The sequence below is a fragment of the Sceloporus undulatus genome, chromosome 1, assembly GCF_019175285.1.
Source record: "Sceloporus undulatus isolate JIND9_A2432 ecotype Alabama chromosome 1, SceUnd_v1.1, whole genome shotgun sequence".
Classification (NCBI taxonomy): Eukaryota; Metazoa; Chordata; class Lepidosauria; order Squamata; family Phrynosomatidae; genus Sceloporus; species Sceloporus undulatus.
The window spans coordinates 55,487,661-55,505,027 of NC_056522.1; the positions used below are offsets into that span (position 1 = coordinate 55,487,661).

The window sequence follows — 17,367 nt, forward strand, 5'->3', positions numbered from 1 at the left end:
AAAAAAAAAAATCCTACATTTGAAAATTTTGTCCTACATTTGTCCCGGTTTGGAGGTCCGGACTAATGGCAACCCTATGTGTAACAAATGGAAAGAATCAAGGAAGAAGATATGACCCTGAATATGCAAGACTGGAGCAGAGCTCTTGATAACAGGGTGACTTGGAGATCTCTCATTCATAAGACCACAGAGCAAATAACAAAACCACCTACCAACTAATTGGTTAATTCTATGTGTGCCAGTTCAAAGACATAGAGAACTTTGACAGAACCACTGTAGAAAGCCGAGTACTGTGTGCAGTGTCAAATGAATAGAAGGCTAGGAAACGATTGTCTTGCATCTGACCTATGCCAGTCGTCAATTTCAGCTTGTTTTGAGAACAGTTAGTGAACTAAAAGTGGGCAGAATGTTTTCATTTGCAAAGTCTTAACTGCAGTGATTCCTGTTGCTATTAAAATGAACATGTAACAGGAGTGTTTCGAAGTGCAGCAGCCAAAGCCTATACAGTGCTACCTCGGGTTACGAAATTAATTCGTTCCGCCATTCCGTTCGTAACCCGATAATTTCGCAACCCGAAAAGGCTTTCCGTTAGCGCTGGAAAGCCGCTAGCCGCGCTTTGCGTTTGAATTTCGCGCCGAAATAAATTTCGTAACCCGAAAAAAATATCGTAACCCGGAACAGTTTTTTCCAATCTAACTTTTTCGTATCCCGGAAATTTCGTAACGCGATCATTTCTTATCCCGGGGCACCACTGTATTGGGATTTGAAAAACAGAAACAAATGCTGGATTATATAATTAAGATGAAGCATTAGAGGAAACTGCATTATTGAATGAGTTGTTTAAAAAAGGAAGTGGCATTTAAGACTAAAGTGAACTCCCACTGTTTCCTTATGATTAAAAATACGTACTTATTCATCAAACATATTTCTTCTCTTAGCAGAGTCCTGTGTCCCCAGCCAAAAAAAAAAAAAAAATCACATCTCATATCTGTGGTAACTTTCCTCCTGGCTGCTTCTAGGAAACAGAGAACCAGGAGAGGCGATATGGAAATGCTGCTCCTTGGGCAATAGTGCTGAAGACAGCACAGACTCCTTTACATACAGCAAAAGTAGCAGCAGCTATTCTGTGGCTGCATCTGCACTGCAGAAATAATCCAGGTTGACACCACTTTAACTTAATGCTATGAGGAACGACTTAGGGAGCTGGGGACGTTTAGCCTGGAGAAGAGAAGGTTAAGAGGTGATATGATAGCCCTGTTTAAATACTTGAAGAGATGTCATATTGAGGAGGGAGCAAGCTTGTTTTCTGCTGCTCCAGAGGCTAGGACCTGGAACAATGGATGCAAGCTACAGGAAAAAGAGATTCCACCTCAACATTAGGAAAAACTTTAAGGGCTGTTTGACAGTGGAACAAACTCCCTCAGGGAGTGTAATGGAGTCTCCTTCCCTGGAGGTCTTTAAACATAGGCTGGATGGCCATCTGTCGTGGATGCGTTGATTGTGATTTCCTGCATGGCAGTTTGGACTGGATGGCCCTTGTGGTCTCCTCCAACTCTATGATTCTCTGAATCCTGGGATTTGTGGTTTGTTGTGGCACCAGAGCTCTCTGGCAAATAAAGCTAAATGTCACAAGATTACAGTTCTCCAAATTTCTTAGCATTGAGCCATGACAGTTAGTGGTGTCAACCTGGATTATTTTGCAGTGTAGATACAAGTAGAAACAGCTAAGTCCTTGTAAGAAACAGTCTGTCTCTCCCCTGCCATGTTGGGGCTGAGAGGAGGATAAAAGCTCATGTTTCAAAATTAACTAGGAATGAGAGATTGTGGAATTAGAAACTGTTAACCATCTGATTTAAATTGTCAGATTTTAAGCAAATAATCTGGTGGACTGTAGTCCGTAAATTTGTCATAAGTGTATTTGCTGTCGAGGTCCAATTATACCTTTTCTAGTTATGTAGATTTGTGTATGACTCAAATTTAATTTCTTCCATAGCGGAGCAGGAATCATCCTTTCTTTCTTTCAATGCAGTGGGTTCACACATAAAGCATGTGATCCCACGATAATATCTGATTACGGTACATCTGAAAGGTGAATGTATTCCTTCAAAACTGAACATTGTTCCCCATTGCTTTACATACCATATTGTTTTCCCATCCAGTTTTTGTGGCCATCATTTTCTTCTTCTCTTCCAACAATTTATCCTTGCTGTACCTTAGTTTTTGTATTGGGAGGGGAGAATAAATAAATGTCCACTGCTCTCGGTCTGCACTATTGTGGCAGGCTGTTGCTTAGGAACTCGGAGCTCTGTAAATCAGCTAAGTCTTGAATCTGCCACTAAAAAATAATCTTAAAAAACAAGAACTGAAGTGGCTTGTGGACATTTTGTGCATTCTGTAATAGATCATGCGGCTGTAATGGAACTACACTATGGCCTGTTACAGACTGCCAAAATAAAGCTGCTTCGGGTCTCTTTGGAGGTATGCTATTTAAATGATGGATGGGTCCTAAGAGTCCGGAGGTTGTGCCAAAGCTACACTCCATTCTTAAGCACTGGAGTGCAGCTTTGGTGCCGCTTCCGGATTCTTAGGGTGCATGCATCATTTAAACGGCATACCTCCAAAGAGACCCAAAGCAGCTTTATTTTGGCAGCCTGTAACAGGCCTATGTTTTTTGTGGGTTTTTCGGGCTATGTGGCCGTGTTCTAGAGGAGTTTATACCTGACGTTTCGCCAGCATCTGTGGCTGGCATCTACAAAACGTCAGGAATAAACTCTTCTAGAGCATGGCCACATACCCCAAAAAAAACCACAAAAAACTATGGGTTCCGGCCGTGAAAGCCTTCATATTATGCATTGCTTGAAATCTGCCTTCCCTAATCTTGTAAAATGCTTCAGAAACTGACAGATACCAATATTTTTTACTTACTTGAAAGAAATAATTAGTGACTGTAATTACAAGCAAAAGAGGTGTACTGCATTTGTTTAGTATTTGTAAAATTATTTGCTATGCCATTTTTGATACTTTAAAATGAATGAATGGGAGCCAGCATGGTGCAGTGAGTTGAGCACTGAACTATGACTGTGGAGACTAGGATTTGAATTCCAGCTTGGCCATGTAAACCCAGCCACAGAAGGAGCAACAGCAAACCCCTCTGAAGAAACCGTCCAAGAAAACCCAATGATATTCACCTTAGGGTAGCCATAATTTGGAAGCAAAGGCATACAACATTTGTTGCATGGGTTAGCCTTGCAGTATATAGTGGGCCAAGAGGTGGCACTCCAGTTCTACCACTTATAAGAGGGAATAATTCATTCTACTAAGGCAGAAGCCGAACAGATTTTAAAATCTAAAAATGGTTTCAAAGAAGTTGCAGTTGTAGCATAGAGACAATTTGTTTAGTCTAATTGCCACCTTTGGGGAGCCATCTCTTGACCACTACTTTCTCTCTGCCTCCGTCTCCCCACCAGAGATTAGATGCATAACTGTATTAAACAGGATTATCTGCTGGGTTTTTTTTAGAAGCAGACACACAGCCTTATCTACATGGGACTGAAGCGTGTTCAGAAATTTCAGCTAATTCAAAGAGCTGCAGCTAGAGTGCTAACTGCAGCAGGCTACAGAGACCACAGTACTCCTGTTAAAACAGCTTGACAGGCTCCCAGTTTGTTTTCCAGGCATAATTCAAAGTGCTAGTTATGATGTAGGCAGGAAAGCCTTATGTGGCTCATATCCATGCTATCTGGCAGACCATGTGTCCCTGTACATGCCTGTTCATTCCCTGAGATATCAGGCAAGGGCCTTTTCTGTCACAAACATGGCTGGAGGGGAATCGAGAGCCAGCCTTTTTGGTGGCTGTCCCTAAATTCTGGAGCTCCCTTCCCAGAGAGGTCAGAATGGCCCCCCTCCCTGCTGTCGGCAGGCAAAATCCTTTTTATTATAACAAGCTTTTAGGAATGGACTGTTGTTTTAAACTATACTGCTTTTAATAGTTTTAAATCTTTTTAATTGCATTTTATTTTTTTAACTAGAGATTTGAAGTGCTTTAATATTGTAAGTAGTTTAATTCTATTTTAATGTTCACTTTTTGCATTTTTAACCCTACTGCTCTTTTAAACTGTAAGCCTCCTTGAGTCCCAATAGTGGAGGATCCCTTGCAGTTCAGTGCTTCCAACACATTTTATTTTCATTGTCTCTAGCTATTTATTCCATAACACTAACCTGTGCTCATGTCTGATTGCCAAGTTACAGTCCAGGCCAAACTCCTGCTGTACTATCCTCTGATATTAGACCTTTGAAGTTAATAGCATTCAGGCATTATACCTTTTTCTTTTTTAAAAATCCTACTTTAATTTGTCATTTATTTATATAATACATGTTTCTTGCAGACTTTAACAGTCCATTAACTTCTTTCCTTAAAAAAAAAAATCACAAGCATTGTCATTTTTAGACAGAGTAGAAATAAAATAAATGAAATCCTGAGTTTTATAATTCAAAGATGTCCCCTCCCTGAAAGGCAAGGAAATGATTGCAAATGCCTTTGGCCTTTGCTCTGAACAACCAGGGGCCAAGCACTTCAGCATCACCCAAATCCTTATCATAATGAATGATGCATGGGCTCTTCTATCACTGTCACCTGGGAGCAACATGTGTAGAAATTTGTAAAAGACACAAAAGAGGTTTAGAAGTCAGGACATGTTCAGTTTGTATGCAAAAAGGCAAATGTACACATATTTACAAAGGCAAAGTAATGGGGAGCAACTCAAGGCGCTTTGCTGATTAGTGGCCTTAATAATTGTAACCACTTATGTACACTCACACACACAACATTTCTACCAGATACACATAGGCTAGGGATGTCACCTCTAGTAGGTGCTTTTACCTAGATCTCTTCACAGACAGAAATCAGGCAGGGTGGGAGAAAGTTTGGACATGTCAAAAGTACAAACCAAGAGAATGACTGCCTTCCAAAGTTAGGCTCTGCTACTTGACTGATAGGGGTCTGGGATATCAGTTGTTCCAGTGTGATAGCCATAATATTGAGATTTCCTTTCCAGGACAGAGGAGCAGATACTAATGAAACTTGGGCACACAGAGCTAGTCCATCTGAACAATATTAGCAGGGTTGGCAGCCTGGACTAAGGTGGCAGTGATTACTGTGAGGAGCAAATCCCTTTTGCCTGGCAATAGAGTGCAACAATGTAAACAAACTAGAGCAAATAGTCCCTGCTTAAGAGAATAAGCAAGGTGAATGATAATAAGTGTGGGATGCAGAAGGTCCTGGTGAATAAGACAAGAAGGTTGGCATAAAGCTGGGTGAGTAGAGGTCACACATAGCTGGCAATCATGGGATATATCACTCAGGAAAGGAGCAGGACTCTCTGCAACAGGTGAGAAGCTGCTTTCCAAGCCAAGAGGTATACAAGTCGGCAAGTTCTGGGAAGCAGGCGCCAAATCATCCATCATACTATGTCTTCTGAACAGGCTGTCTCTGTTAGATGACAGATTTAAACAGAAAAGAGAAGATGGCTCCCAAGGCTAGCCCCAATGAGAGGAAAAATGCCATGATTGTTCCTGCAGTCTCTGCTTCATGGGACAGCACCTTCCTAGAGAAAGGAGAAAAAAGACTGGTCAACTTGACAGTAGCTACCGGTAGCACACACAGAAGTATATATGGTTTCAATTGTTCATATGTCTCTCTTAAATTTTAGAGTGCAAACCATCTTGTTACAGAAACATATATTTCTTTTTGGTAATGTTGGACTGTACAGTGCCATCTACCTTAATACCATACAGAAATCATCATCATCATCAGCAGCAGCAGCAGCTAATTATAGAATCACAGAATCGTAGAGTTGGAAGAGACCACAAGGGCCATCCAGTCCAACCCCCTGCCATGCAGGAAATCACAATCAAAGCATCCCCGACAGATGGCCATCCAGCCTCTGTTTGAAGACCTCCAAGGAAGGAGACTCCACTACACTCCGAGGAAGTGTGTTCCACTGTCGAACAGCCCTTACTCTCAGGAAGTTCCTCCAAATGTTGAGGTGGAATCTTTTTTTCTGCAGTTTGCATCCATTGCTCTGGGTCCTAGTCTCTGGAGCAGCAGAAAACAAGCTTGCTCCCTCCTCAATATGACATCCCTTTAAATATTTGAACAGGGCTATCATATCACCTCTTAACATTCTTTTCTCCAGGCTAAACATCCCCAGCTCCCTGAGTCGTTCCTCATAGGGCAGGGTTTCCAGACCTTTCACCATTTTAGTCGCCCTCCTTTGGACACGCTCCAGTTTCTCAATGTCCTTTTTGAATTGTGGTGCCCAGAACTGGACACAATATTCCAGGTGGGGCCTGACCAGAGCAGAATATAGTGGCACTATTACTTCCCTTGATCTAGACACTATACTTCTATTGATGCAGCCTAAAATCGCATTGGCCTTGTTAGCTGCCACATCGCACTGTTGACTCATGTTCAACTTATGGTCTACTTGGACTCCTAGATCCCTTTCACACGTAGTTTCATTCAGCCAGGTGTCCTCCATCCTATATCTGTGCTTTTCGTTTTTCCGCCCTAAGTGCAGTACCTTACATTTCTCCGTGTTGAATTTCAAACCAGAAAATGCATTGAGGACCTAAAACCTTCAGGGTTTCTGGTCATATTTGGAATTTTGAGGAAAATGCTTGAAGTGAAGGGTGACGCCAGTCACAAAATCCCCCATTCACAAACAACAACAAACAAAAAAACAAGTGGTGAGGTTGAGATACAAGTTTTAATAGGCAGTGCATGCATTGCTGTTGCCCCTTAATTTGGGGTGGGTGGAATATAGCGGGTATGCTGCTGAACAAAGCTGCAGCAACCTACAATTGCTTTTTCACCAAGATCCAAGGCTGGATTTGTAGTACACTAGCTGATCTTCTTTCATGTTCTAAGCATGGTGGTATAATTTATTTTATGTGCTTAAACCATATATGTGTCTCCTAGATTATTTTCTCTGTTGTGCCTATGTTGTACATTCCACAGGAGAAACTCCGCCCAGCTTCTATAACATGGGTGGGGAGACTTCAGCACTGTTTGAGTGTTGAGACTATGACTCTGGAGACCAGAGTCTGAATCCTCGATCGGCTATGGAAACCCACTGGATTAACTTGGGTAAATCACACTTTCTCAGCATCAGAGGAAGACAAATGCAACCTTCCTCTGAACAAATCTTGCCAAGAAAATCACATGATAGGAGGCAACCTTAAGTTGGAATCAACGTGAAGGCACACTACAATAAATGCACTCTGCATGGTGCTATCGTTGAAAATTATTTGGAAGCAACAGTTAGTAACAGTATAAAACGTGGTAGCCATATTGTTATGTAGTACTATATCTTTTAGAGATGACGTATCACCAATCTTTTATCAAGTGCACTGGCTTGCAGTTTCCGCTAAGTGCAATTGAAGGTGCTGGTTTTGACTTTAGAAAGGATTGCCTCCTCCCACATGGGCCTGGCAGGAACTTGAAAAGTTCAGCAGAGGCTCCACTGCATGTTCCATTACCAAGAGCCTAGGATGGTGAATACACAAGACCCAACAAGGGACATCATGTTTCATTTTATTCGTTCTGAGCTTCTGACAGGTAGCCAACACCACACTGTTTTAGATCGCCATCGATCCTTAAAATGAGAGCTAGCTTTTGGACTATTTTTAATTGTAAACACCTTTTTCAATGAAAATACTGTTCTGAATATTGAATGCTTTTATCTGTTTTTAATTGTTGTGCTTTTGCCCAGTGGCCATGGTGGGGCATAAACAAATATTCTAATAAATAAATAAAATAAGAAGTTGATGTGGACTAATAATTAAGAAATAGACTTGCAATTAAGAAAGAGGATGCTAAAAGAAACAACTAAAGATCAGTGCAGTGGATCAGAGAAACTGGTGCTTGCCATTAACCATTAGCCCTTGCACAAGTCTCATGCAAATGCCTAGGGAGCAAGTGAAACTGAGGATAAGCAGAGCTCAAAGTGGATACTGTTCTTCTCTTAAGGGATACTCACTTGGGTCCAAAACACATGCAGAGGCTGGCCAAATAGCCATTGGAGATGGAGAAGAAGATCATGAAGATGATGTACCAGGCATCATGGCCAAAGATGACAGGCAGGTTGTTGCGTGGCTGAGCATTACACAGCATGAAGAGGGGGATGAAGACCACACGAACAATCACCATGAAGGGTAGTAGCCAACTGTCTTTTCCAGGCTGCAGCAGATGAGGAAAGGTGAACCATTAGTAGCTACTGGTATTGTCCTGTTGTTCCTGAGATGTGGCCCAGTAGCTGCAGGATCATTGGCTAGAGACAACTTTGACTTTGGATTGGGAGATCCAATCTCAGATCACCTCTCCCTAGCCCCACAGGAATAGTTCTTACCTCAATATCAGACCTCCAACATCAGGAGAGGTAAGAAGTGGGCAGATTGGGAGAGGCTATGGACACTAGGTAATCAAAGCCCTCTCAACCCTCTGTCAAGCCCCAGACATGGCCAAAACACTTAAACCTTTCCTGAAATCTATTTACAGCCTTGGAGGATTCCCCTGTCCTAGTCCATAGGTTGGAAAAACTACTTTTTTTGGAATAACTGGCCATACAGGTGAATTGTAGCCTACATTTATTATTATTAAATGTACATTTTATGTGTTTATTGTATTTATACCACTTTATATCTTATGCTATTTTGTCTCATTTTACCTCATGGCAAAAATAGTCCTTTCTCCTTTTATGCTGGTCTATGAATAGAATATAATTAATTATTAACTGGAATTGAATTTAATTGGGCTGTAGCCCCCAAAAGATTTGTAATCTCGCCACTTGCTGTAACTAATTGCTTGCTGTAATTAGTCTTTATGAAGATGCAAAAATACTGAAAAAGAACTTTTTTCTCATATTTGTACATACCAATTTACTGACTTGCTCTTGCAGATTTTGTTTCTAGCAGTGCTTTTGGTATCTAGTTCAAATTATGTATCACAGAGAACAGTTTGTTCCTCACATTTATTCTTGTTATTTTTGTGGCTATAAAAGCTAAGTCTGTTGGCCAAAAGACCCTATAATCATGATGATAGTATGAGGAGGAGCTGTTCCTGGCTGTCCCACAGCTGGCACAAAACTCATCCAGAAGTTGATGGGTTCCCATTTTCCCCATTTAAAAAATGTATTGTTCCATCCACATGGAAGCATAGTGCAAATCTGAATCCTTTCCTCTACTGGCCCACTCCTCTTGTACCTGAGTAAAAGCAAATTGACTGACAGAACAGCTGCTCCTTTCTTCCCTGGGTCACTTGGTTTGCTGAGAAAAGCAAAATGCTGAGCAATGACAGCACAAAGGAAATGATTAACTCATGTGAAATAGGGGAGGGGGGGACACTAAAAACAGCTGGAAGAGCCTCCCACACAAATTCAGCACATACTCAGCACATTGCATTTTCCTCAGCTTTGGGAATGAGACACAGCAAAACAAGGATTAATTTCTCACATGCACTCACACAATCTCCAGAAGACACAAACTCTCTCTACTTTGCCAAGTTCAACTAGTTCAGATATTGGTGGGACATCTTTGGTGTAGATGGTGTGCATTCAAATAGTTTCTGATTCCTAAAACCAACCTATCATAGGGTTTTCTTGTTAAGATTTCTTCAAAGGAGGTTTGCCCTTGCCTTCCTCTGAGGCTGAGAGTGCGTGATTTGCTACAGGTCACCCAGTGGGTTTCCAGGGAAGAACCCTGATCCCCAGAGTCTTAGTCCAACACTGAAACTACTACACCATGTATTTCCCAGTCTAGCTGTCGAGAGATCCATTCACTGGACATGTCCACATTAATTAAACATGGCCTCTGAGGAAGGAAAAACAGGTTTTGAAGGCTGAAGACATCAAGACATTCATTCTTAGTACCAGGGCAGCACTCAAAAAGTTACTGTTTTGGAATACTACCCCCAGAACCCCCCCAAGCAGCATGTATACTGTCTGGGAGATTTGGACAAGTTCTGTCCCAGGGCTGGGAAAGACTGCTGATTGAGGCCTTAGAAAGCTGTTGTAACAGATCAGGCTTCTCCAACCTGTGCTGGACTGTAACACAGGCAGTAACAATGGCATTACCAACAACAGAATGAGACTTTTCAATGTTTGAATTGCTTCCTGGTGCCATGTTAGCTTGAGTCCCTTATGACAACACTAGGACCGATGGGACAATAGTCAGATCTTAACAAGAGTGCAAATAAGCAATATGTCCTCCACTGCTGCATCACTCAAACAAAACAATCTTTGTGAGAAGGGAGAATGCAACAGGGAAATGGACGAGTCAGGGGAAAGGTGCCTCATTGGAATTAAACCCCCCACAGGAGCATATCCCTGTGGAGTCAAACTTTCCACAGAACTGGTTTGGGATATGGCTGAGAAACTAGGCAAAAGGGAGAGGAGCCAACAAGCTGATTGCAGCATAAAGGGTGAAAAAGAAGGTGGAACATGACTTCCTACTGAGGCTTATTGCCTCAAACTAGGACAGGGTCTCTCAGTGTTATATGCTGATGTATTTATTTAAAAAACAGTCTTAAAATATAAAGGGAGTAGCATGAGAGTGCGTAAGCAGAAAGTCCAGGATTAACAGAGTAACCCACAGAGCTATGGAAAATTTTCTCACAATCCCCAAGAGGAAGTTTTCTTTGGGCTCTTTATAGGCCTCAGCCAGAGACCTTGTCACAATCTTTTGCCTGTGAACTAGGCCTGTCACTATGCTTCCTTTGTGCTGTACCAGACAGACCTCTCATTGCGGGACCAAAAGCGTGGGCCTGTTTACTACAAGTCTGCAATTGGAGATGTGTCTCTATCCAAGTCACACCAGAGAGGAGGAAGAATTGAGAAATGTATGTTACTTTGGCCAAGAAAAATCATGAGCTTCCTTGCATTTTTCTTCCCACTTTTCAATTTCGTCTTCCGTCCACTGTTACTCATGTCTCTAGTTAATCATAGTACCAACTCTCAGATCCCCACCCTTCCCTTCCTGTTTTGAAGTCTTTGCTCACTCACTCATTCACCCACCCTACTCCCTTGGTTCACAGACCCCAGAAACCTGTCTGCCCAGGTTTCCTCTTCACAGGCTAGACATCTGCAGCACCTTAAAAATCACAGAATACATATTTGGTACTCTTTCTGTCCTTTCAGGTCAAACAAATTTAGGATTCTAGTCTCTTGCTTCTAACTTCCTCTTTCCAACTGATGGCTCTTGGTGCTCACAAGCACAGCTGTGTGAAGGTAATGTTCTGAAAGTAATGGCCTCTCTGTGTGCTGCAACATCAACACCTGCTATTCAGCTTAATAGGTGTGGGGAAACAAATATGACTGGCAAAGGTGGAAGTCAGAAGTAAAGTATGAGCCAAAGAAAAACCTAACAATGATTACCTGGCTTTGACTTGTCTGCTAGCTATGGCCTTTCCTGGACAGGGAAAATTTAGCCACAGTAGTCCATGCACTGCTAACTTCTTAGTTACACTACTATAGTGCACTCTGTGTAGAGCTGCCCTTGAAGATGACACAGAAACTTCAGCTAGTGCAAAATGCAGCAGCCAGACTGCTCTCTGGAACTCCACTCAGAAACCATGTTAATACCAGTTCTGAAAGAACTGCACTGGCTGCCAATACATTTCCAGTATGAATTCAAGGTGCTGGTGATAGCATTTAAAGTCCTAAATGGCTTAGGACCTTCATACTTGAGGGAATGCTCCTCTTTCTATTTTCTTGCCCAGGAAATGAGGTCTTACGGAAGGGCCCTCTTCTGTGTCCCACTGGTGGGGGAAATAACACTGTGGGCAGACTTTGGAAATCATCTCTGTGGTGATTCCCCAGTTGCAGAATGCCCTCCTATTTGAGACCTGATTAGTGCCAACTGGTATCATTTTGGAGCCAAGTCAAAAGTTGGAATTTTATTAAATCTTTTGGGCCTAACTGATTTTGCCCAGGCTATGTATATGCTATAGTTGTGCTATTTTAAACTGTTTAAACTGGTTTTAAATTGTATGTTTTAAATTTAAATTTAAAATTACTGTTATTATTTATTGATTTAAATGTATTTTATTGTAAGCCACCCTGAGATCTTTGGATATATGGCAGGATATAACTATTTTAATAAATCATCATAATCATCTTCATTATCAAAGCTGGGGAAGTTACTTTTTGGACTACAACTTTCAGAATCCCCCCAGCCATCAGGGCCAGTGTCCCAGTTCTCTTATCCATGATAGCAAAGAGAAAGCTCCATGGGCAATGGTAATATAGCCCTGAATTAGTTCATTAATTAACTGATTAAGCAGCTTAAACACATTCAACACATCTTTAGAAGGATCTTATACCAAATGGGCCTAGTGCTCACCGAAGTCCATCTCTTCCTTAGTACAGGCTCTACAATGAAATATTTAGCGAAAGCTCTCCCTACAACTCTGCACAAAGGTGACTCCAGATAAAGTAAGTTCCTTATCGGAGTACACTTACTCAAAGTAATGATACCACCTCTCAAATGGACAAACAAAAGGTTTCTCAGAAGCCTGGCACAAAAAGGAGGGAGATGCCAGGAAGGAAAAATGGGTGATTCTGCCAGTATCTACATTATGCTACATCTTTTTTCTACTTTATAAGAACCTGCTCTTTTCATGATTTCTCATTTCTAACAACACGGCTAACATGTTGACTTAGGTTAATGAGCTTTAGGGAAACGCGGACTTGGGAAGTACAAACACCTCAGTATTCCTTACTCACCCACATACAGACAGCTGTAAGGCTTCTTCCAGCCCAGTCAAAGACATTAAATGTCAGGAAACAGGAGACTGGGATGAAATATTTAGCTGAGGAAAGAGCAATTAAGGAGAGGTCAATGGCAGGATCCTTCAGTATTCAAGAAAGCAATACAGAGAAAATAGGCTAGGCCCAGGCTCCCATAATCCTCACTCTTCCATCTTCCTCAAACATGTAACATGATGATACTGAAATGAGGATGCCCTACAGATAAGGGAGGGTCTGTCATTATTAAAACACTTCTGAGTCTGTTAAACCAATAAAGAAAACCTAACTCTTGAAAGACATATACCTTCGTTCAATTAGTAAGTTAAAACTAGGGAAGTGGTAATATAAATGGCAGATGTATGAATACAAACAACATCTTGCATGCTGGAAAGGGTAGTCAAATGTCTGCTTTTTTTCTTACACTCTTGATGTGTCCTCCATTAGCAAAGCCAAATTGCAAAGTCTCTTGAGAAAGAGCACAGTCCTATGGGACACAGAACAGGAACAGTGCCCCCATCATGGATTCTTCATTCACGATGCTGTCCTGCAAATTCTCACACTCCTTCTCTAGCTCTCCTGACTGTACCATGGGTACCTGTTATTGATACTGCTCACAATGGCCTTTTTTTAAAAAGGTCTGTCTTTGTCAAACACAGTAGCTCTGATGGCTCCTTGTGATTTCTTTCCCACAAATAAGGAGACTGATGTATTTACACAGTCTGTTGTAGGATAGGATAATTCATGATGTAAATGCAGTTGGGTATGAATAGAGACAAAAGGAACAGGAAGACATGAAAGCTCTGTTCAAACAGGACATGGAAAACTAAATAGGAAGGGGTGGTTAAATTTTCAGACCCCCGTGTCCCACCCTAGCCACTGTGAGAGATCCAATATTCTTTCCACAGAGATCCTGTTTTCCCCCCACAGACTATCTTCGCTTCCAAGTCTTCCCTCTCCAGACTAAATCAGTACACTCCCTATCTAATTCCATTCTGTTTATGGCGAGTCTCCTGCACAGAGCTTACAACAAGGACAGGGAACATGTTGTTCCCTAGAGTTGCTGGACTGCAACTCCCATCATTCTTCACTGTTGGCTTTGTTGGATAGACCTCATGGGAGATGGAGTCCAACAAAATCTGGAAGTCTATGTGTTACCTACCCCTGGTTTACATGTTCCATCTGATGACACACAAGGATGTCACTTTGTTCGAGCTAAACAGATGTTAGCTATGTCAGTTCCTGGGTCACAGGCTGCCTAGGAGCCACCAATGAGGCTGCTCAGAGGCTCCCAAAGAAAGAATATTTTATTAGTGTAATTATAAGAAAAAACTAAATAAATAACCATTCTCTGCTCATATTTCTCTGAATACAATCATCACAAACTTTGGTCCAACTTTTTTAAAAAAAGTACAGGCCTGTTACAGACTGCCAAAATAAAGCTGCTTCGGGTCTCTTTGGAGGTATGCTATTTAAATGATGCATGGGTCCTAAGAGTCCGGAGGTCGCGCCAAAGCCACACTCCATTCCTAAGCACTGGAGTGCAACTTTGGCGCAGCTTCCGGATTCTTCGGATGCATGCATCATTTAAACAGCACACCTCCAAAGAGACCCGAAGCAGCTTTATTTTGGCAGTCTGTAACAGGCCACAGTTTCCCTTACCCCAGAGTGTCTCTCCTGCGATGGTTGACTTTACCGCAACTGTGACAGCAGGGAAGACTCCAATAGTGACAGTAAAGACGAAGCAGACAGAAGCAGCCATGACCCAGATCTGGAGGAGCAAACAGAACAAGTACATGTTCAGCCTAAGAATCCCAGGCACCTGGTTTTTAAAAACAACAACACAATGAAATACTTGGGGTATGGGAATGATCTACTGAATCTACAGCTCAAATACCTTTTTGAAGATGCTAAGGACTGAGGAGTTATGCTCTGGTGCCGGGGAGGCCCCATTTATGGAGTGCTTGACTTCTACACCATTGGGCTCATCTGTAGGAAGAGGAAACAATGTAAAAGGACAAAACTGGTAAGAATAATCTCTCTAATTTCCATTCCAAGCTGGATTGACCCTAGATGTTACTATTCTATCACTCCAAAACTTGAGCCACCTCCAGAGATGCCTGTTTTGTGTCCAGTCCAAAGTCAAAGGGTTGACTTAACTTATAAATCCTTTCACATCTTGAGGCCCCAGTATTTGAAGGGCAGCCTGCTTCCAAACATTCCCATGCATGTCCTAGAATTGTCACCAAAGGCCCTATTCCAAGTGCCTTCACATATTGAGATGAAGTGAGTGGGTATTTGTAATCTTACATATATAGATGTTACTGGATTTTAAATTTTTGTTGTAACTGCATTTATCTTTGTCACTTAGGGGCTCGACAGACCACCCCGAAAAGGCGGGCTGTAGCAGCCTATTTTTGCTCCTGAGGGACGCTGCAGCAGTCAAGCTGTGCAGCCTCCCTCTGCAGAAAAAAATAAATAAATAAAAAACCAGCTAAAATCGGGTCCTTTTTGGTGTGCATGGCGATGCCATGAGTGCACCATTGGCACACTGTCACGTGTCAATGATGCAAGTGCAGCGCTGTGACGTGCGAACGCTGTGCCACGCTTGCATCGTCATGGCACCCCCTGTGAGGATGGGATGGCACCATTATGGTGCCGCCGCCACATAGAAGGGCTCAGGAGTGTGCCGTCGCTCTGCAATCCCGAGCCCTCAAATCGACCTCAGACTGCTGCTTTCTGGCAGTCTGTACTGGGCCATTGAGAACAAATTTGTTGTCGGTTGACCAAAAAAACAAATGAATAAACAGAAGCAAAATTAGGCTAATGATTGCTGGTTGGGACTGTAATTTATCTGCATACCTTGCAGATAACACTTAGGCCCAGTACATACCTTGTTTTTAGTCTGGAGCAGCAGCGGCAGTTTTTCCGCCAGCAGGAAGCCACAGCTGCCAAACTGTGCGGGTTTCTGCCGGTGAAAAAAGAACCCACAAAAAGCGGGTTCTTTTTACGCAGCAGCTGCAGCGTAACTAGTGCGCAGGCACCGTGTGGACACCGCACGGTGCTTACGTATCAATGGCGGTGCACAGCTATACAGGGCGCTGCCACGTTACAGCACGACACCATATTAGGGTTAGGAACTGTGCAGTTGCATAGCAATGGCGGCACACATCTATATTGGGTGCCGCCATTGTTACGGCGTGGCGCCGTATTAGGGTTAGGGATCGTGTGGTTGCCCTTAACCCTAATACAGTGCCAGCACACTGCATTGGGCCCATCTATACCAGGCCTAAGTTATCCACACACCTTGCCTCCTTCCCTTATTCTTCTCCTCTTTGGCTTTTACCTTTCTTGATGAGATCAACTTTGGTTTCCATTTCAGAGTGCTTCTCATGGACTCGATACTCTGTCTTGTCCTTCATGGAGTAATAACGGAAGAAGTCCTGTTGAGAAATCAGGACATAGAGCTTGTGTTGGAATGGAAAGAAAAATCACCAATGACCGAAAGACATTGGGAATTTATTTGAAATAAAAACAGAGACTTCTTGTGGTTGACAGTACTGATGACTCAACAAAAAGCCTGGCCTTTCTTTCACAATGGTTCCCACTGGGCAGGAAGGTAAGAAAGTCACCTCCTGCTCACTACTTCAGTAGACATGGGTTTGACTTTAAAGAAAAGTGAATCCTTACCAGACGAGGCAATATAACGTAGGAGCCAATGGCCATCAGGATCACTACACAGGCTGTAATAAAGTAACCAAAGGCACTGTCTTCCAATTTAGAACCACCTGGAAAAGATTTGGGGAGATGTGATCACTGGAGAATCCCACATATACTCTGAAATGGATGAGAGGGAGCCACCTGTCTCTCCCTAGGAACTGTATTTCTGGGAAACAAGATCCTCCTCCTTCAAACCAGATGTCACAGTTCAACCATTTATTCATATAGAGGTTCAATCATAAACCCACTGATAGAACCTGGACCCACCACGACAGATGCCCATAGACCCAAAGATTTTGAAGGTATTGCAATCTCAAGGTTTGGCCTTTACAGGTATCAGATCACTAAACACAGGCAGGAAAGTTAGGGGGGTTTCTATACTACAGCAGTTTAAGCCTCAGAGAAGAGTGCCCCATGGGTAACCCTTTCCATTAGTACAAAAGAATGGATATTTATGTGTTTCTTATAACCTGACACTTTACTCTTCAAAGAATTATGTGGTCCAGGCTAACCTGCTGAAGGAGGTGAGTAATTGTGAAGCATCTGTATGCCGATGACACCCAGCTGTATCTTTCTGCCCCTGACTTTTCGCCAAGGCTTGAACAGCAAGTCTCATCTTGCCTTACAGCTGTCTCGCAGTGGATGCGCCATCGGCGTTTGAAGCTCAACATGTCCAAGACGGAGCTCCTTGTCTTTCCTCCTAAGCCCAACCTTCAACACTCCTTTTCTGTCTCTGTGGACAACATTTCCATTCAACCAGTCCAGCAAGCCCGCAGTCTTGGCTTTATCTTTGACTCTTCTCTGTCGTGTATCCCTCAGATCCAGACCACAGCCAAGGCTTGTAGAT

At 42.5% G+C, this 17,367-nt stretch overlaps 1 protein-coding gene across 5 annotated transcripts in view; it reads right to left on the reverse strand.

The window, feature by feature from the left end:
- Positions 1-4,685: 4,685 nt before the first annotated feature.
- Positions 4,686-17,367, reverse strand: part of SLC29A1 (solute carrier family 29 member 1 (Augustine blood group)) — a 110,264-nt gene continuing 97,582 nt past the window's right edge. For all 5 annotated transcript variants that reach the window (XM_042475245.1, XM_042475236.1, XM_042475218.1 and 2 more), the window contains 7 exons: positions 16,491-16,588; positions 16,147-16,243; positions 14,698-14,789; positions 14,463-14,571; positions 12,780-12,865; positions 8,040-8,239; positions 4,686-5,603 (listed from right to left, as the gene is read on the reverse strand). In XM_042475245.1, coding sequence (XP_042331179.1) covers positions 5,492-5,603; positions 8,040-8,239; positions 12,780-12,865; positions 14,463-14,571; positions 14,698-14,789; positions 16,147-16,243; positions 16,491-16,588 — 794 coding nt within the window. In that variant the 3' untranslated portion in view covers positions 4,686-5,491. The remainder of the gene's footprint in view (positions 5,604-8,039; positions 8,240-12,779; positions 12,866-14,462; positions 14,572-14,697; positions 14,790-16,146; positions 16,244-16,490; positions 16,589-17,367) is intronic.